The sequence below is a fragment of the Oncorhynchus gorbuscha genome, linkage group LG21, assembly GCF_021184085.1.
Source record: "Oncorhynchus gorbuscha isolate QuinsamMale2020 ecotype Even-year linkage group LG21, OgorEven_v1.0, whole genome shotgun sequence".
Classification (NCBI taxonomy): Eukaryota; Metazoa; Chordata; class Actinopteri; order Salmoniformes; family Salmonidae; genus Oncorhynchus; species Oncorhynchus gorbuscha.
The window spans coordinates 47,423,471-47,444,234 of NC_060193.1; the positions used below are offsets into that span (position 1 = coordinate 47,423,471).

A 20,764-nucleotide genomic window follows, 5' to 3' on the forward strand; every position below is an offset into this window, starting at 1 on the left:
ACATAAGCAACAAATACTTGACACGAACTCCTCACAGGGAGCTGTAGCCTACTGCGTCAACCAAGAGAGGGCAACACTGGCACATTTGGCCTGTCAGTCAATCTGGATCACTGCCACTCTGCTGCCGTCCCTCTCTAATGAAGGCGGCTGTTATTTGTATGTCTCAGACCCACCAGCAGTTGCTGCCATCACTCATCAGCACCCCTCCACCCCCATCAGCCTGGGAGCATGGGCAGTGGGTAGGGTGAGAGGGACAGGCAGCGTCATGCTTCATAAAGCTGTCTGTTACTGTAGGTTTATAGTTACTCCTGCCCAGGGCTGCAGTTGGAACTGGACGTTTTGAGGGCCGGCGGCAGTGGCGGCGTCTCCCTGATTCCTCTCCCCTCATTTTTCAGGCGGCGACAAGGACGCAGCGGCCCTTTGACGGGGCAGCATGGTACCAGAGGAGGCCCCTGTAGGTGAGTTGTCTCATTGCAGTGCCGACCGTTGTAATGTACTGTGTGCTGACACGGCCCGCCCGGCACACACACACACACACACACACTGATATATCTGTGATATCATATCACACAGCACTGCGTACAACCCGGAGCAGGCAGCTCATTGTAAGGAATGACTAGGAGTAATGACTAGGATTCAGTTTCTTATGAATCCTTTAACTTGACCAAGCCAATATCATGTTCATGTCTCAACAACGGGAGTAGAGGTTGGAGTCTCGAAAGCTGGCAGGTTTTGTGTGGGAGAGTCTTCCTTCCCTCACAATGTGACTGATGGTGGGAATGAAACCTTGGGAAAGCAACAATGAAGATGGACATAAGTTTTTTCTATTTCTCTCTGTATGGTTAGACATGACCATCTGACCCAAAGATTGGCTTATTGACATGCTGGAGAACACTTTTTTGGGACACTGGCTGGTTAGGTAGGACACTTTGAATGAAAGAATGGATATCTGGGCTGGTTAGGTAGGACACTTTGAATGAAAGAATGGATATCTGGGCTGGTTAGGTAGGACACTTTGAATGAAAGAATGGATATCTGGGCTGGTTAGGTAGGACACTTTGAATGAAAGAATGGATATCTGGGCTGGTTAGGTAGGACACTTTAAATGAAAGAATGGATATCTGGGCAGGGTAGGTAGGACAATTTAATGAAAGAATGGACATGGTAAAGTAGGTCTATTAAGTAGGACAATTTAATGAATGACCTGAGTGGATTAGGTAGAACAATTAGGTGGGACAATTAGGTAGGACAATTTAATGAATGAATGGATGGATAGCTGAGTTGTCAGATAGCAACAGATCATATTTTAAAAGGTCACACTAGTGTATGTTTTAAAGATGCTTATGGGTGGCCTGTGTACGTTCTCTGAACAGCTGTGGCACAACTGTACAAATGTTTGTCCTCTAGTCAGATAGAGAATGGAGGGAGCTGCAAAGTGGCAGAGGACAAGTGCTGTCATTCCGCTGTCACTCCATCCATCAGCTGAGATGGAATGACAGACAGCTGGGCGCCTCTAGGGGTGGAGGAGGAGAGGAGAAAGGATGACTGTGGCGGAAGACTGGAGAGAAGACGAGTAGAGTAGAGATTATAATGGAAGAATCATATGGAGAGATGAGTACATATGAGAGGAGTAGGGAGCAGAGGAGAGGAGAGGGGGAGAGTAACAGAGAAGGAGAAGAGGGGGTTTGGAGTAACAGATGAGGGGCTTACTGCGATTCGGAGGGGTGTGATGCTGCTTTAGTAGGATATTCCGTCTGGAACGGACGAGCTGAGAAATCCACACTGCAGCTGTCAATTGTTCACCACCTACACACACTGCATGTAAAGACACACACTCCATGGTCTACACACACACACACACACACACACACACACACACACACACACACACACACACACACACACACACACACACACACACACACACACACAAACTTATGAGGATATTTGTATTGAGCAATAGACTACTTTTCAAATGAGCCCGAGACATAGTTGTTGTCCCTACTGTTAATCATTAAATCGAAAGTAACCCGTTGGTCGTATTAAATATTAACATGTTTTTTCAGTTGCAGTATCTCGTCTGGGTAATTCAGGGGTAATGACTTATGGTCTGGCACGTCTGGACAGTTGTTTGTCCCTATAAACAACGGTTATCACGTTGGCCTACACCCCCCCCCCCCTTTATACACAGCTCAACAATCACATTGCTTTATGGGTAAATACACCATAGAATAGAGTATGACGTTAAAGCCAATAAACAACAGTTGATGGAGACCTGTAATAGTGCAAAAATGCTACAGACAAGACGATGTGTGCCACGATATAATACATTTCAAGGAGAAGGCAGTGAATGAATGATTTGACATATAATGCAACAGGTCGACGGACAGGCAGTCATGGCCCACTGAACAATGGGTATTGTTCTGTTGCACATCCTGGAAGTTCGAAAGTGTGATGTTTTACAACCGCAGGGATTTGACCTTGGTGCAGTTCATTTGGTCCTGTGGTGGCTCAGTCGATAAAGAATGGTGCTCGCAATGACAAAGGTTGTGCGTATGATTCCCGCTGGAGCCGCCCATATGTAAAATGTATGCACGCATGACTCAATGTCGCTTTGTATACAAGTGTCTGCTAAATGGCAAACATTATATTCATTTGTGATCACTAGGGAATAGGGCTATTGGTCTAGGTATGTAATCAGCTTGTCATTATAGGTCATAAGGCAATTAATACAAGGGAATTACCCGTGTTTAAGCATAAGTCAATTTACACACCGTACAAATACTATGGCCTGCATCAATACTCATATTCAACGTTTCAACACTAGCCTATATATTTTGCAGTGAATCAGAGGTCCAGTAAAGAGGGAATCATTTCTGTCATGGCAGATTTCAAGTTAAGAATGATCAGTCCCAGGATAACAGGTTGATTTAAAAAGGCAGAATGAAACATGCTATTTCCCCATTTTTAAACGCTATTTCTAATTTGTTATTTTGTGCGCACAAATAGTTATATGGATTTGATCATTTATTCCATAACCTGCACTTCAATATTTGTTATAACAGTTTGAGATTGCAGGCTTACAAAATAACATTGATTTAAAAAAAGATATATATATGTAAAATAAGTTCATTTCTGTTATATTTCGATTATCAAATAATCTTCCATTGAAATAAAAACCGAAATCAATGTACCCGTTGTTCGGCCTCACTTCACTCATTACTCACGCCCGCACACTCACTTCTCACTCACTCTCTGTAGTCCCGTTCCGTTTATGTTCTCACCTGTACGGAAGTGAACATAAAAGGTTGGGCAGGTAAGAATGTCTGAACCACGCAGGCACTCAACGTCTTTCCTGCCAGGTAAGAAAGACGGCGCATTCTCTTGTCGTTTAGCCTGGACAGTGATACCAAGAGAACTTTACTAAGGCTGGAAATACCTATTTGTTTTGTTAATTTTACTCTACAAATGAGAGTGCCAGAGAATGTTTTGTTGTTCTTTCATATCCCTATAGCAGTAACCGCGAGGACCAATGGGGACTGCTGTACTTCTGCTCCTGATTCTTCGGCATTGGATCAACAACGTGGAGGGTAAGACTAGAGACCGGATCGAATGGCTTTGATGAAATAACTTCAGTAACTTCTCCTTTTAAGATTACATGTAACTGCAATATATCCAGATTTTTCCCTAGATTATAACAGCTTTATTATACTTTTATAGAGGTAAATATTTCACGTCATACATGAATGCAATGTATTGATTACATTTAAATTCGTTTATTTTATCCAGTGGTTTATATATACAAATATTGATCCAGTGGTTTATATATACAAATATTTATTTATAACCACACACACACACACACACACACACACACACACACACACACACACACACACACACACACACACACACACACACACACACACACACACTTATTATTGTGATGTATCATGATAACATAACCTATCATTTGCTCTAGTTATTCATGCGCAAATTAACCAGGCGCATCACAAAGACAGGCACGAAACAATCACTCATATACTATATGCCAGTCAGCAGTGCGGTGAGAAAATGTAACCGGTGCTAGACAGGGCCAACCACGCTGACCACTTCTATATTCTATATTCTCCGTGTGGTGTCCATGTAGGAACATGTTCGGTTGGCAGCGCAGTGACTTGTGACGAGTGTCTCCAGCTGGGTCCCCACTGTGCATGGTGCACACAAGAGGTAGGCTATACATCTTGGGCAGGGGAACCCAATTACATTCAGCCGTGTGCCGATTTTTCCTTGAGCGGATGGTTGGAGGGCCGCTTTACAGTTCTAAATAATGTGTGCACTGCACATTGACCGCAAGAGTTCCAAACAGATAAAATATTTGACAAAAACAGAATCATTTCAAACTTGAATTGCATTGGGATACGATCACATATACCTCTCTCTCTTTATGCGTGGGAATACTAGGGAACAGATTTCCTGAATAAAAATAACTTTGACGTCATTTCCTGCTGATTTTAGTCTTTTATGTCCAAGAACGAAATGTGTGTGTATATATATATAGATATAAAACTATATATCTATATTTTGCACAGAACTTTGGGGGCCAAATAAAATCACAGCCTGTTGAGGAACGTGTCATGAATTCATAAATGTACAACTAGCCTAACTTGATATGGAATACTCATATGACATGTTGTTGATGGAGCAAATTGCAGTGCAGAGTCAAAAAAAATATTGTTCAATGATGTAATGATGACAATATTTGTAAATGATCTTCAGAAGTTCTACCTTTTTAGTTAGTACTATAGTATGAATATAACTATTGACTGACGACACAACGGTAACATATGTTAAGAGTCTCTGTGTCAGATTGGTTGTAATGTGGCAGTAAAACCTTGTGGTGTTTTTAACCTCTCAGAATTTCACAGACTCGTTTTTAATTAGTGAGCGATGTGACACGCCGTACGTCCTCCTAGGGAGAGGCTGTCCCCAGGAACAGGTAGAATTTCCTGTGACCAACTCCGAGGTCCTCCGGGACCAGCCTCTCGGGAAGAAGACAGGGAATACCAACAGCACCCAGATTTCACCACAGAAGATGGCCCTCAAACTCAGAACTGGTAAACCCTTATCTATACAGTTACTGATGGAGACCTGGGGGCAGTCGCTGTGTCCATTATTTATACAGTTACTGATGGAGACCTGGGGGCAGTCGCTGTGTCCATTATTTATACAGTTACTAATGGAGACCTGGGGGCAGTCGCTGTGTCCATTATTTATACAGTTACTAATGGAGACCTGGGGGCAGTCGCTGTGTCCATTATTTATACAGTTACTGATGGAGACCTGGGGGCAGTCGCTGTGTCCATTATTTATACAGTTACTGATGGAGACCTGGGGGCAGTCGCTGTGTCCATTATTTATACAGTTACTGATGGAGACCTGGGGGCAGTCGCTGTGTCCATTATTTATACAGTTACTGATGGAGACCTGGGGGCAGTCGCTGTGTCCATTATTTATACAGTTACTGATGGAGACCTGGGGGCAGTCGCTGTGTCCATTATTTATACAGTTACTGATGGAGCCCTGGGGGCAGTCGCTGTGTCCATTATTTATACAGTTACTGATGGAGACCTGGGGGCAGTCGCTGTGTCCATTATTGATACAGTTACTGATGGAGACCTGGGGCAGTCGCTGTGTCCATTATTGATACAGTTACTGATGGAGACCTGGGGGCAGTCGCTGTGTCCATTATTGATACAGTTACTGATGGAGACCTGGGGGCAGTCGCTGTGTCCATTATTGATACAGTTACTGATGGAGACCTGGGGGCAGTCGCTGTGTCCATTATTTATACAGTTACTGATGGAGACCTGGGTGCAGTCGCTGTGTCCATTATTTATACAGTTACTGATGGAGACCTGGGGGCAGTCGCCGTGTCCATTATTTATACAGTTACTGATGGAGACCTGGGGCAGTCGCCGTGTCCATTATTTATACAGTTACTGATGGAGACCTGGGGGCAGTCGCTGTGTCCATTATTTATACAGTTACTGATGGAGACCTGGGGGCAGTCGCTGTGTCCATTATTTATACAGTTACTGATGGAGACCTGGGGGCAGTCGCTGTGTCCATTATTTATACAGTTACTGATGGAGACCTGGGGGCAGTCGCTGTGTCCATTATTTATACAGTTACTGATGGAGACCTGGGGGCAGTCGCTGTGTCCATTATTGATACAGTTACTGATGGAGACCTGGGGGCAGTCGCTGTGTCCATTATTTATACAGTTACTGATGGAGACCTGGGTGCAGTCGCTGTGTCCATTATTTATACAGTTACTGATGGAGACCTGGGGGCAGTCGCCGTGTCCATTATTTATACAGTTACTGATGGAGACCTGGGGCAGTCGCCGTGTCCATTATTTATACAGTTACTGATGGAGACCTGGGGGCAGTCGCCGTGTCCATTATTTATACAGTTACTGATGGAGACCTGGGGGCAGTCGCTGTGTCCATTATTTATACAGTTACTGATGGAGACCTGGGGGCAGTCGCTGTGTCCATTATTTATACAGTTACTGATGGAGACCTGGGGCAGTCGCTGTGTCCATTATTGATACAGTTACTGATGGAGACCTGGGGGCAGTCGCCGTGTCCATTATTTATACAGTTACTGATGGAGACCTGGGGGCAGTCGCCGTGTCCATTATTTATACAGTTACTGATGGAGACCTGGGGGCAGTCGCCGTGTCCATTATTTATACAGTTACTGATGGAGACCTGGGGGCAGTTACTGCCTGTGTCCATTATTTATACAGTTACTGATGGAGACCTGGGGGCAGTCGCTGTGTCCATTATTGATACAGTTACTGATGGAGACCTGGGGGCAGTCGCTGTGTCCATTATTTATACAGTTACTGATGGAGACCTGGGGGCAGTCGCTGTGTCCATTATTTATACAGTTACTGATGGAGACCTGGGGGCAGTCGCTGTGTCCATTATTTATACAGTTACTGATGGAGACCTGGGGGCAGTCGCTGTGTCCATTATTTATACAGTTACTGATGGAGACCTGGGGGCAGTCGCTGTGTCCATTATTTATACAGTTACTGATGGAGACCTGGGGGCAGTCGCTGTGTCCATTATTTATACAGTTACTGATGGAGACCTGGGGGCAGTCGCTGTGTCCATTATTTATACAGTTACTGATGGAGACCTGGGGGCAGTCGCTGTGTCCATTATTTATACAGTTACTGATGGAGACCTGGGGGCAGTCGCTGTGTCCATTATTTATACAGTTACTGATGGAGACCTGGGGGCAGTCGCTGTGTCCATTATTTATACAGTTACTGATGGAGACCTGGGGGCAGTCGCTGTGTCCATTATTTATACAGTTACTGATGGAGACCTGGGGGCAGTCGCTGTGTCCATTATTTATACAGTTACTGATGGAGACCTGGGGGCAGTCGCTGTGTCCATTATTGATACAGTTACTGATGGAGACCTGGGGGCAGTCGCTGTGTCCATTATTGATACAGTTACTGATGGAGACCTGGGGGCAGTCGCTGTGTCCATTATTTATACAGTTACTGATGGAGACCTGGGGGCAGTCGCTGTGTCCATTATTTTTATACAGTTACTGATGGAGACCTGGGGGCAGTCGCTGTGTCCATTATTTATACAGTTACTGATGGAGACCTGGGGGCAGTCGCTGTGTCCATTATTTATACAGTTACTGATGGAGACCTGGGGGCAGTCGCTGTGTCCATTATTTATACAGTTACTGATGGAGACCTGGGGGCAGTCGCTGTGTCCATTATTTATACAGTTACTGATGGAGACCTGGGGGCAGTCGCTGTGTCCATTATTTATACAGCCATTGGGTACACTGCTCACTGCTCACACTGTGTGTACATGTTGGCCTGGCGGTGATTTGAAGTTGATTTAGAAACTCTTTTTTTGATGAATGAAGGATGTTTAATGAATATTTTAACCCAATTTTTCACATAAAGATAATAATATGAATAGAATGTATCACTAGCATGGTCATCCCTTGAACTGAACGCAACCCAGAGAGAGAGAGAGAGAGAGAGACAGAAAACACTCTATTCTATTTCTTATTTTTTTCGTTCAGGCAGTGAGGTGACCTTCCAGATCAGTGTGCAGCAGACAGAGGACTACCCTGTAGACATCTACTACCTGATGGACCTCTCAGCCTCCATGATTGACGACCTGGAGATGATTAAAGACTTGGGCTCCACCCTGTCCAAGGAGATGGCAAAGCTCACCAGTAAATTCAGACTTGGATTCGGGTCCTTCGTTGAGAAACCAGTCCTCCCGTTCATTAAGATCACTCCTGGAGAGCTGGAGAACCCTTGTAGGTAGGGTACAGTATGGTTGTGAGAAATTCAATGAAAACCATTTGTAACACTATGGTTGAAGTACAAATGAAAACCACTTTCTTTATATAATATAATATAATATATGCATTTAGCAGACACTTTTATCCAAAGCGACTTACAGTCATGCGTACATATGTATGGGTGGTCCCGGGATTCAAACCCCACTACCCTGGCATTACATGGGCCATACTCTACCAACTAAGCTACAAAGGACCATCTTTCTGTGGAAGAGACAGATTTTCTCACTAAAAGAGCTTAGTAAACGACACAATGTTTTTGAGTATGTTTATAGCAAGCTTACTTGTTGTAAATAATAGTAATAACTAGTAATGAAGAATTAGTTAAACAGTGATGGAAATATTTGGCCCTCAAAGTCTTATCTGTAGACATGGAAAGTCATGGAAAGTTCTGTTATTTTGAATTTGTCTTAGAGTGGAACCCTGGTCATAGATGTAATTCGCTATGTTTCTCTATGGTGTTCCCATGCAGGAGTGTGGATGAGAGCTGTCTGCCAACGTTTGGATACAAACACATCCTACCTCTCACCAGCAGCACAGAGAAGTTCAACAATATCATCGCCAACCAGCGTGTGTCTGCCAACATCGACCTGCCGGAGTGTGGCTTCGATGCCATTATGCAGGCCGCTGTCTGTGGGGTAAGTGAGAGGGTCTGTGGTTCAGGTTTGATTTGTCCCCAACGATGGTACCCACTTTAACAGAATGGAATAGAGCTGAATAGAAAATCTTTATTCTTCAAGGCAACTTCAGGTGTTCTTTGACAATGGACTATTGTATTAGTGCGGTGTAATAGTCTCTCATCTCTCCCTGTCAGGACAAGATAGGCTGGAGGAACGACTCCATGCGTCTGCTGGTGTTTGTGAGCGACGCCGACTCTCACTTTGGGATGGACAGCAAGATGTCCGGCATCGTCGTCCCTAACGACGGGGAGTGCCATCTGGACAGCAACAATGAATACTCTATGGCTGCCCATCTGGTAAGGGGACTGTCACATCAGATTCATTTATTATTTCTATGACTGGGGTTGTAATACGATGATTGACTGTTTACGATACTATAACATGGCTTTCATTCCTGTCCATGGTGAAGGAGTGTCCTTTTACTGTAAAAGCTACTGGCTCTTTGGGGCCTAAGCCGGGTGACTGTAAATCACTTTTTATTACTGTTGATGTGAAAAGGGCTTTAGAAATACATGTAATTGTTTAATTCATTGGGATGAAATACTATAGTCTGAGGTTTTAAAAATACTGACTTTGTCCGTCCAGGAATACCCAACTCTGGGACAGCTGATGGATAAACTGGTGGACAACAATATCCTGCTCATATTCGCTGTGACGGAAAATCAGAAACACAACTACGAGGTGAGAACTTCTCCTTCTCCCTCCATTGTCCTTTTCCCAACAGCAATGTGACATTTACCTGTCAGAAAACACCGGGTGGAAACGAGGTATTGCGGTGAGCCGGTTATGGAATGGAGAAGGAACATGTATCTCTGTGTATCGTTGAGGTTAGCATGTTTGATTCGCTAAGTGCTCTCTGTGGGCGTGTTGGAACAAGTGCTCTCTTCCTGTTTTGGGTAGAACCTATTTCCTTATGATGTTGCTGTGATTGGTCGCCCAACCTACATAAACAGTAACAGTGTGTCTGTTTTATCGCAGAACTATGCAAGCTTCATACCTGGTGCCACGGTGGGGGTTCTGGAATCAGATTCAAGGAACATCCTGGAACTGATTGTGACGGCGTATAAAGTAAGAGTCCGATTCTGTCACTGTGGGAGTACAGTGTGTTTGTTAGTTAGCAGGACTATTGAGACTTGCTGAGTACATGGCCGTAGTGACCTCTGACTAGCTGCCTCGGCTTCCTTTCTGTTTATCTCGTCTCTCTCCCTCCTCTCCCCACCACCCCTCTCCCTCCCTCCTCTCATCCCCGTCTCTCCATCCCCCCCCCCCCCCCCTCCCTCTCCTCTCTGCACCTCGGTATGCTGTCAGCAGGTCTGTACTCGCCCCTGCTGTTTCATCCTCTGTCGTGTGTTCCTCCCTATAGTCTAATCCCTATTGGCTTCAGGCCTACAGGCAGCGCGTGTGTGTGTGTGTGTGTGCGTGCGAGTGTATGCACGAGGGTATGCGCGAGTGGTGTGTGCGCGTGAGCGTTGAGGGTGATGAGAGCAGACCCACAGCTTCTAATCATTTCATCAGACACTTCCTGAACAGCCTACCAGAGCCAAGTCACGTCTAGCTATGCCAAGGGGCTTCACTGAGAGCTTTATTCAATACCGAGCTAATGGCAAGCACTTAGCACTTAGCACTTAGCATCTATCATCTAGCATAATAAGAAATGTGCGGGACATACTTTATGTGCACGCTATTAAGAGGTTAGCCACATTACCAATGTAGCTTATTTTGGGGATAACTAGATATTGATTTAGTGCTCGTCATAGTACACTGTACAGTGAGTACGCTACTGCTCCAGCTGTGTCTCGGCTCAAGCTTTTTCTCTCACGCATCACGCAGACCACATCTTCCCCGAAGGCCTGAAGGAACTGAAAAGATCAAAAATGTCATGTACTCTGTCAACACTGTGTTTACTAAGAGAACAAGTCTGAAGAGTCAGATCTACCTCACTGTACCCTGTGGTGATTGGCTGCTAACACCTGGGATACCTGGGAGCTTGACGGAATACCTGGGAAGTCACTGGGATCATGACTCCCACCGCTCAGAGAAAGGGACTTACCTATATAGTGGAAGATTAGAAATGAATAGGCCCAGCTGAGTAAACCTTAGCGGTCTACCGTAGCCTTAGAAAGTAGGTAATAAGTCAGTGGTTGCAGAAGCTTATAATGGTTCTCTCTCCTCTCTCTCTCTCTCTCTCTCTCTCTCTCTCTCTCTCTCTCTCTCTCTCTCTCTCTCTCTCTCTCTCTCTCTCTCTCTCTCTCTCTCTCTCTCTCTGTCTCTCTCTCTCTCTCTCTCTCACACATACTCACGTGCACACAGACTCTCACACACATACTCACACGCACACATACTCACACGCACACAGACTCACACACACACACACACACACACACACACACACACACACACACACACACACACACACACACGCACACGCACACGCACACGCACGTGCACACAGACACACACAGGACTAGGATCTGACCATGACCCCATTATAGGTTACCTTTGTGTTTCCAGGAGCTGCGGTCTGAGATAGAGCTGGAGGTACTAGGAGACACGGAGGATCTACAGATCTCCTTCACAGCGATCTGTCAGGATGGGACGGTACTACCTGGACAGAAACGATGCTCCAACGTCAAAGCTGGAGACACGGTTTGTTCCCATTTTGCTGGTTAGTTGGTCAGTGATATTCAAGAACAATATTCCCATATTTTTCCTCTTGTCGTAAACAAGTTTCCAACTGACTATACAGCCACCTGAAAGCATGAATGCTATAACATCCACCACCCTTCAATCTCTGTGATTCCCAGGTCTCCTTCAACGTGACTGTAGAACTCTCTGAGTGTCTCGACGGTCCCCAGCGTTTCCTCATCAAACCGGTGGGCTTTCAGGACCCCCTGGAGATAGACCTGGAGTCCCTGTGCTCCTGTGCCTGTCAGCAGACCCCCGAGCCCAACAGCAGCCACTGCAGTCTGGGCCGGGGATCTCTGGAGTGTGGCTCCTGTCTGTGTGATCCCGGGTACATGGGCTCCAAGTGTGAGTGTACGGAGGAGAGCGTCCAGAGCAGTAACTGCAAGGCCAGTGGCGCTCCGGAGTCCTGTAGCGGGCAAGGGGAGTGTTACTGCGGCCAGTGTGTGTGTCACCCGTCTAGTTTCGGACGCGTCTACGGGGCCTACTGCGAGTGTGACGACTTCTCCTGTGTGAGGTTCCGAGGGGTCCTCTGTGGAGGTGTGTACGTACGGTCGAAACACGGACTTCCATGATGAGCATTGTGGTTTCACCTCTTCCTCTTTTGATGAAAACAGACAATGTACTGACATCACAGTGACACAGTAATATAACACATGACCTTCAGGATATACTGTAGTTACTTTCTTGTGTGTGTGTGTGTGTGTGTGTGTGTGTGTGTGTGTGTGTGTGTGTGTGTGTGTGTGTGTGTGTGTGTGTGTGTGTGTGTGTGTGTGTGTGTGTGTGTGTGTAGGTCACGGGGACTGTGACTGCGGCGAGTGTGTGTGTCAGAGCGGCTGGACGGGGGAGTACTGTAACTGCAGCAGCAGCAGGGACACGTGTGTGTCGGAGGACGGAGCGCTGTGCAGCGGACGGGGGAAGTGTGCGTGCGGGAAGTGTGTGTGTTCCATGCCCGGAGCCTCTGGAGACACCTGTGAAAAGTGCCCTACCTGTGGAGACTCCTGTAGCTCTGCTAGGTAAGAAGAACACACGTCTGTCCAGTTTCCCAATGGGTCATATACAGTTAGCCAAATACATTTAAACTCCGTTTTTCACAATTCCTGACATTTAATCTTAGTAAAAAATTCCCTGTCTTAGGTCAGTTAGGATCACCACTTTATTTTAATAATGTGAAATGTCAGAATAGTAGCAGAGAGAATTATTTATTTCCCAGTGGGTCAGAAGTTTACATGCACTCAATTAGTATTTGGGAGCATTGCCTTTAAATTGTATAACTTGGGTCAAACATTTCGGGTAGCCTTCCAGAATGCTTCCCACAATAAATTGGGTGAATTTTGGCCCATTCCTCATGACAGAGCTGGTGTAACTGAGTCAGGTTTGTAGGCCTCCTTGCTCACACATGCTTTTTCAGTTCTGTCCACACAATTTCTATTGGATTGTGGTCAGGGCTTTGTGATGGCCACTCCAATACCTTGACTTTGTTGTCCTTAAGCCATTTTGCCAAAACTTTGGAAGTAGGCTTGAGGTCATTGTCCATTTGAAAGATCCATTTGCAACCTAGCTTTCACTTCCTGACTGATGTCTTGAGATGCAGCTTCAATATATCCACATAATTGTCCTCCCTCATGATGCCATCCATTTTGTGAAGTGCACCAGTCCCTCCTGCAGCAAAGCACCCCAACAACATGCTGCCACCCCCATGCTTCACGGTTGCGATGGTTTTCTTCGGCTTGCAAGCTTCCCCCTTTTTGCTCCAAACATTTCTATTTTTGTTTCATCAGACCAGAGGACATTTCTCCAAAAAGTACGATCTTTGTCCCCATGCCGTAGTCTGGCTTTTTTTATGGCAGTGTGGGAGCAGTGGCTTCTTCCTTGCTGAGCGGCCTTTCAGGTTATGTCGATATAGGACTTGTTTTACTGTGGATATAGATAATTTTGTACCTGATTCCTCCAGCATCTTCACAAGGTCCTTTGCTGTTGTTCTAGGATTAATTTGCACTTTTCGCACCAAAGTACGTTCATCTCTAGGAGACAGAATGAGTCCCCTTCCTGAGCGGTATGATGGCTTTGTGGTCCCATGGTGTTTATACTTGCGTACTCTTGTTTGTACAGATGAACGTGGTACCTTCAGGCGTTTGGAAATTGCTCCCAAGGATGAACCAGACTTGTGGAGGTCTACAATTGTTTTGGCTGATTTCTTTTGATTTTCCCATGATGTCAAGCAAAGAGGCACTGAGTTTGAAGGTAGGCCTTGAAATACATCCACAGGTACACCTCCAATTGACTCAAATTATGTCAATTAGCTTATCAGAAGCTTCTCAAGCCATGACATCATTTTCTGGAAGATTATAAGTGAAATCATTTACAGACAGATTATAAATTAAATAATCTGTCTGTAAACAATTGTTGGAAAAATGACTTGTGTCATGCACAATGTAGATGTCCTAACCGACTTGCCAAAACCATAGTTTGTTAACAAGAAATTTGTGGAGTGGTTGAAAAATGAGTTTTAATGTAAACTTCCGACTTCAACTATATACAGCGCTTTCAGAAACTATTCATGCCCCTTGACTTATTCCACATTTTGTTGTGTTACAGACTGAATTCAAAATGGATTAAATAAATACAAATTGTCACTCATCTACACACATTACCCCATTATGACAATGTTACAACCTGTTTTTAGACATTTCTGCAAATGTGTTGAAGGTTAAATCCAGAAATATCTCATTTATGTAAGTTTTCACATCCCTGCATCATTAGAAGCATGTTTGGCAGTGATTACAGCTGTGAGTCTTTCTGGGTAAGTCTGTAAGAGCTTTGCACACCTGGATTGCACATCATTCTTTTAAAAATTATCCAAGCTCTTGTCAAATTGGTTGTTGATCATTGCTAGACAGCCATTTTCAAGTCTTGACTGATTTTCAAGGTGATTTCAAGTAAAAACTGTAACTAGGCCATTTGGGATTCAATGTCGTCTTGGTAAACAACTCCAGTGTATATTTGGCCTTGTGTTTTAGGTTATTGTCCTGCTGAAAGGTGCATTTCTTTCCCCGTGTCTGTTGGAAAGCAGACTGAACCAGGTTTTCCTCTAGGATTTTTCCGGTGCTTAGCTTTATTCCGTTTATTTTTATCCCCCCAAAAAACTCCCTAGTCCTTGCTGATGACAAGCATTCCCATAACATGATGCAGCCACCACCATGCTTAAAAATATGAAGACTGGTACTCAGTGATGTGTTGTGTTGGATTTGCTCCAAACATAACATTTTGTATTCAGCGCATAAAGTTAATTTCTTTGCCCTGTTTTTAGCAGTTTTACTTTTTGTTTTTTTGTTTTACTTTATTACAAGCAGGATGCATGTTTAGGAATATTTGTATTGTGTACAGGCGTCCTTCTTTTCACTCTGTAATTTAGGTTAGTATTGTGGAGTAACTACAATGTTGTTGATCCATCCTCAGTTTTCTCCTATCACAGCCATTAAACTGTAACTGTTTTAAAGTCACCATTGGCCTCATGGTGAAATCCCTGAGCGGTTTCCTTCCTCTCTAGCAACTGAGTTAGAGAGGATGCCTGTATCTTTGTAGTGACTGTGTGTATTACCATCCAAAAGGTCATTAATAAGGCGTTGGAAAATATCCCTGGTCTTTGTGATTGAATCTGTGTTTGAAATTCACTGCTCGACTAAGGGACCATTCAGATAATTGTATGTGTGGAGTTACAGAGATAGTAATTAAAAAAATATCATGTTAAACACTATTATTGGGCACATAGTGCGTCCATTATGTTATTTGTTAAGCACATTTTTACTCCTGAACTTAGCAAAGGGGTTGAAACCTTATTGATTCACGACATTTCAGCTTTTCATTTTGAATTCATTAGTATAATGTTGTAAAAACATAATTCCGCTTTGACATGATGGCATATTGTTTGTAGGCCAGTGACACAAAATGGAGATTGTGGAAAATCTCATGGGGTGTGAGAACTTTCTGAAGGTACTTGTAGGCCGTCTGTGTCAGCCATGACAACAGCGACTGTAGACAGTACAGCAAATAAATATACTACTGAAAGTGATGAGATGCCAACACTTATAGCAAATGTCTTGACCACACTAGCCCACATCCTGTGAAACCTTGTTCCTGTTCCACACTAGCCCACATCCAGTGAAACCTTGTTCCTGTTCCGCACTAGCCCACATCCTGTGAAACCTTGTTCCTATTCCGCACTAGCCCACATCCTGTGAAACCTTGTTCCTGTTCCGCACTAGCCCACATCCTGTGAAACCTTATTCCTGTTCCGCACTAGCCCACTTCCTGTGAAACCTTGTTCCTGTTCCGCACTAGCCCACATCCTGTGAAACCTTATTCCTGTTCCACACTAGCCCACATCCTGTGAAACCTTGTTCCTGTTCCGCACTAGCCCACATCCTGTGAAACCTTATTCCTGTTCCACACTAGCCCACATCCTGTGAAACCTTGTTCCTGTTCCGCACTAGTCCACATCCTGTGAAACCTTATTCCTGTTCCACACTAGCCCACATCCTGTGAAACCTTGTTCCTGTTCCACACTAGCCCACATCCTGTGAAACCTTATTCCTGTTCCACACTAACCCACATCCTGTGAAACCTTATTCCTGTTCCACACTAGCCCACATCCTGTGAAACCTTGTTCCTGTTCCGCACTAGTCCACATCCTGTGAAACCTTGTTCCTGTTCCGCACTAGCCCACATCCTGTGAAACCTTGGCGAAGCCCTTCGCTTTTTATTTGACTAATTGATTCTTGCCGGTCTTCCCTTTTTTTTTTTTCCCTAGCCAGGTTTGTCGCCTCTTTTCAGTACTGGGATATAATGTTCACCTCATCTTGTCTGAATTTGTCTGCTTGTTCCTGAGGGCATGAAAAGACAGCCAACAACAGTGCTGGAGTATTTCCTTTCTCCATTGTAAAGGACCTGTCACACACAGTCCATCTGACACCACCATTATGTGCTAGACTACACACCGAGAGAGAGAGAGAGAGAGAGAAAGAGAGAGCAGCCTCAGGAACAAACTGAAATCTGGCCAAGGCTTCTTCTGTTCACTCTTTATCAGGGGACACAAATAACCCTCCTGTTAAGTCACTCAACACGTGACGCGTGTGTGTGTGTGTGTGTGTGTGTGTGTGTGTGTGTGTGTGTGTGTGTGTGTGTGTGTGCGTGTGCGCGTGCGTGCGTGTGCGCTCCTCAGGACCTGTGTGGAGTGTCATCTCCAAGCAGAGGACGAGGCCACAGAGGAGTGTGTCCAAAGGTGCAGCGTTCCTCACGTCTTCATCAACAATTCCACAGGTCAGTCACTCCTACCTGTCTACCTGTCTGTCTGAGTTGTTTATTAGACAAGAGTAGCCGAATCATGACTGATAAGATTCAAATGAATATTGTGAAGAGTGAAATGAGAACTAGAGAGAGAGTGACAGCCGAAACAGCGTTACACCGACCTGTCCGGATTGACCACTTGTATTAATCAAATGTGTGATTGCTATTCTTGATGCCGGACTATTCCTGCAACCAGTGGGGACATTGTTTCCTTGCCAACCCTGATGAAGACGTTTCTGGGGGAACTTTCCCTTGCCTGGCCCTTCCTCCTCCCTGTTTAATATGATCGCCCCACGCTGTTTGTCCTGCGTGGGTACTGAACAGACTAGCATGTAAAGTTCCCCCACGGGTCAGAGATCTCGAGGCATTCTGGCCCGTCCTGCATCAAGTGTCTCTCTTAGCCCTTATCGTCACTCTCTCTTCAACCCTCTCCCTCTCCATCAGAACACTGTCTTGGTCCAGTGTTCACCTGACACTAGACAAAGGGGAACATATTATTTACCATGTCCTACAGACGGGTCTATTGTGGTGCTGGTTGAAAATACAAGGACCTGACTCTGAGGGTTTGTCCCTATAAAGGGGAGCTTATTTTGAACCCGCTCACACTAATGCAAGCTGAGAGGTGTATCTGATTATCGCACCAGATCTTCAGGACTCAGATGTGAAATACAATGGTGTGACACACACACATTCACACAACATAGATCTTGGCCTTTGATATGGGAATCATATTGGCAGCAGAATAGAGAGGAGGGTATCCTCTTACGTCCTATTACAATGCAGAGGGAAGTTGATATGTGGCTTATTCATTCATCCCATCTTTATAGCTGTGTACGTGTCCACATTCCTTTTCAGAATACGATGAGAGCCGGTCCACGCTGTGTACCCTAAAGAGTGAGAACAACTGCTTCATCTCTTTCAGTGTGGTGGCTGGAGACGCAGGGAGCACAGTGTATAATCTAAAGATGTACGGTAAGGTCAACGCCCACACCTTGGGGCCAGATTCACCGAAAGGTTTTTGAACGTCACATAAAAGTACGAACAGTGAGAAAATGAAGGTGTTGTATAAAAGTCCTTTCTCGAAAGTAATTAATGCAACTGGTAAAGGGGCGAACAGTGAGAAAATGAAGGTGTTGAACAAATTCTTATTTACAATGACGGCCTAATCAAACCCGGAACACTGGGCCAGGACTCCCAATCACGGCCGGTTGTGATACAGCCTGGAATCGAACCAGGGTGTCTGTCGTGATGCCTCAAGCACTGACATGCAGTGCCCTAGACAGCTGCGCCACTCGGGAGTAAATGATGAGTCTGATCACTGTAATGATCACTGTAATATAATATATATCCTAACATTAGCATAAAATTCCCCATTTCTATCACAACCAGGGTAACGGTTACTGTAATGAGCAACGGATTTATCTTGCCAAGTGTGCTAAAAAAACTTGCTATTACAATTACACCTTGAAAAAGTGTCTCTGTGATGACTACGGAAGTAACTGTGTCTCTCTCCCTCTCTCTCTGTCCCTCCAGACTGTCCTGAGCCCCCCAACATAGCTATGATAGTACTGGGGGTCTCTCTGTCCATCCTCACCATCGGCCTCATCCTGCTGGGGGTGTGGAAGCTGTTGATCTCAGTCCACGACCGCAATGAGGTCGCCAAGTTTGAGGCCGAGAGGGCAAAGGCTAAATGGCAGTCGGTAAGATGGTGTCCTTGTCCTCATTTGCTCTGTCTAATGTCAATTGCTTTTAAATTCTTGTAGAATTTTATTGTTAAACTGTTTTTTTTCCCTTCCCACAGGGTACAAACCCTCTGTTTAGAAGCTCGACATCAACATTTAAAAATGTAACTTATAAAAGTGCAGGGGGACCGAAAGTTGATATTCATTCAATGGATGGCTGCTGATGGTGACATCAGTGTGTGTGTGTGTGTGTGTGTGCGTGTGCATGTGTGTGTGGTGTAAGAACAAATTGTAAACACCACAATGTACAACATTGTATCAATCCAAAAGGTCTGGATCTTCTTCAGGGATGCTATCTCATATCAGCAGGCAGAAAATGGAATGTCTAGCTATGAATCATCTCTAAATGAAATGACTTTGATTTTGCTGCTCTCTGGTACAAACACTCTGCTGAACTGAACACTGGATTTTCCCATTTAGATTGTTACAGATATAGGATCTTAATTTGATCACCCCGTTGCAGGAGAACTTTCCTGCAATGCAGGAAATGTCAAAATTGTTGTGTATTTGAGGTTTAAAAAAGTTTCTGAAGTTTGTAATTTCCGCTTTGAAATTTCAGACTTGATTTTCCCTTACGAAAAATATGTAAACCTCTACAACAATATCCATGTGTAATTCACATAGTTATTTACATTTCTGGTTTCTGCAGGATTATTTTCCTGCTGTAGCAAACTGGCTCAAATTATGATCCTACATCTTTACGTTTTTTGATAGATTTTGGTTTGGGACATAGGTAGTCTAAAACTGAGAACAAACTGAGTAGGCTTGATACTACTGCAATAATGTTTCATGTTTTTCGTGTTATAAAAGTTTTGTTTTGGGTTTTGAATTGAGGCTGAGCCTTGAATGATGTAATCTTGATTGGAATCATTTTGAGAAGAATAATGGATTCACTTCAATGTAAGGCACAAAAATAAAGTTGAACTTTTGAGTTGTTGCCACATCATCATGTTCGTCTTGTTTTGATTTATCATCGGCCAGTGTAAGTGATGTAAGCCTATTGTTGAGTATTATTTGAAATAGACTATCGGTGTTCTTCTAAAAACGTGTGTAAAAACCATAAAAGCCGACCCCCGACCAAAAAATTGTCTGGAAGAAATTTAGGCTATGCTTCCTTTACTACCCCGCAGAGACCTTGGGCCGTGACGTCGTGATTAACCGAACTTTCGGAAAGTTCTTCAGGAGGAAAACAACCACGGAACTGTTTCCTTTTTATTCCGCAACTTGTCGTCGAAATGAGAATATATTTATCACGCTGTACAGAATCTCTAGGAGCGCTCTTCTTAATCTGTGCGATAGTGTTTGTGAATAACTGCGACTGTGCGATTGAAAACGATATGGTGTTGGAGAAGAAAGATCTTTCCGAACTCTACAGTAAGTTCAGCTCAGGCTGCATCGAACATCAACATGAGTCCACTAGTAACCTACTATCCAGGTTTTATTTTATACAATTAGAAATGATAGGTCAGTCATGCAAGTCAGGACAAGGAAGTCTACAATAAGAAAAACTCGATTGTTTCCCTGTATATGTAAGTGTGGTACACTGTATGCAAGACAAGATATTTGCATAGGCTTCTGTAGGCTACAGCGCTGCACCGCTGGATGCGTGGCGAGATGCTTTTTATTATCCTCGGTTTCGATTATGGAAAAATACAATAAACAATATAGGACAAGGTAGTTCAATTGTTGTGTAATCTGGACTGGAAGTACTGCAAAATGGTTTCGTAGTAAGAACACGTTGTCCATATTACGCACGATCAATTAATGAATGGACTCATCATGTGACCAACAGGTTTCTGAATCAGATTGGACAAGTCAGAAAGAATAAAACATCAACATTGATGCTGTTATGGGTAGAGGGACGGACAGATTCTGGTCAGGTAAATGTAACCATGG

The 20,764-nt window shown here is 44.3% G+C and overlaps 1 protein-coding gene across 5 annotated transcripts; it reads left to right on the top strand.

Moving 5' to 3' along the window:
- The first annotated feature begins 260 nt into the window (after positions 1–260).
- On the top strand, positions 261–19,814 carry LOC124007865 (integrin beta-6-like). Of its 5 annotated transcripts, none has more exons than XM_046318650.1 (16): positions 261–458; positions 3,515–3,590; positions 4,151–4,230; positions 4,919–5,117; positions 8,134–8,380; positions 8,891–9,056; positions 9,233–9,394; positions 9,684–9,779; positions 10,077–10,166; positions 11,610–11,744; positions 11,903–12,320; positions 12,574–12,796; positions 17,002–17,099; positions 17,982–18,098; positions 18,660–18,826; positions 18,928–19,814. In XM_046318650.1, the coding sequence occupies exons 2-16, from the start codon at positions 3,533–3,535 to the stop codon at positions 19,030–19,032; spliced, it is 2,361 nt and encodes a 786-aa protein (XP_046174606.1). In that variant the 5' UTR covers positions 261–458; positions 3,515–3,532; the 3' UTR covers positions 19,033–19,814. The 5 variants fall into 5 exon arrangements, with proteins under 5 accessions (XP_046174606.1, XP_046174607.1, XP_046174603.1 ...); XM_046318651.1 differs by lacking the exon at positions 261–458 and adding an exon at positions 903–919; XM_046318647.1 differs by lacking the exon at positions 261–458 and adding an exon at positions 3,277–3,362.
- Positions 19,815–20,764: the final 950 nt, after the last annotated feature.

Coding starts and splice junctions, on each gene's coding strand:
- LOC124007865 (XM_046318650.1), top strand. CDS start 3,533: ATGGGGACTGCTGTACTTCTGCTCCTGATTCTTCGGCATTGGATCAAC. Junction 5,118..8,133: donor GGCCCTCAAACTCAGAACTG/GTAAACCCTTAT, acceptor TTTTTCGTTCAG/GCAGTGAGGTGACCTTCCAG. Junction 9,395..9,683: donor ACTCTATGGCTGCCCATCTG/GTAAGGGGACTG, acceptor TTGTCCGTCCAG/GAATACCCAACTCTGGGACA.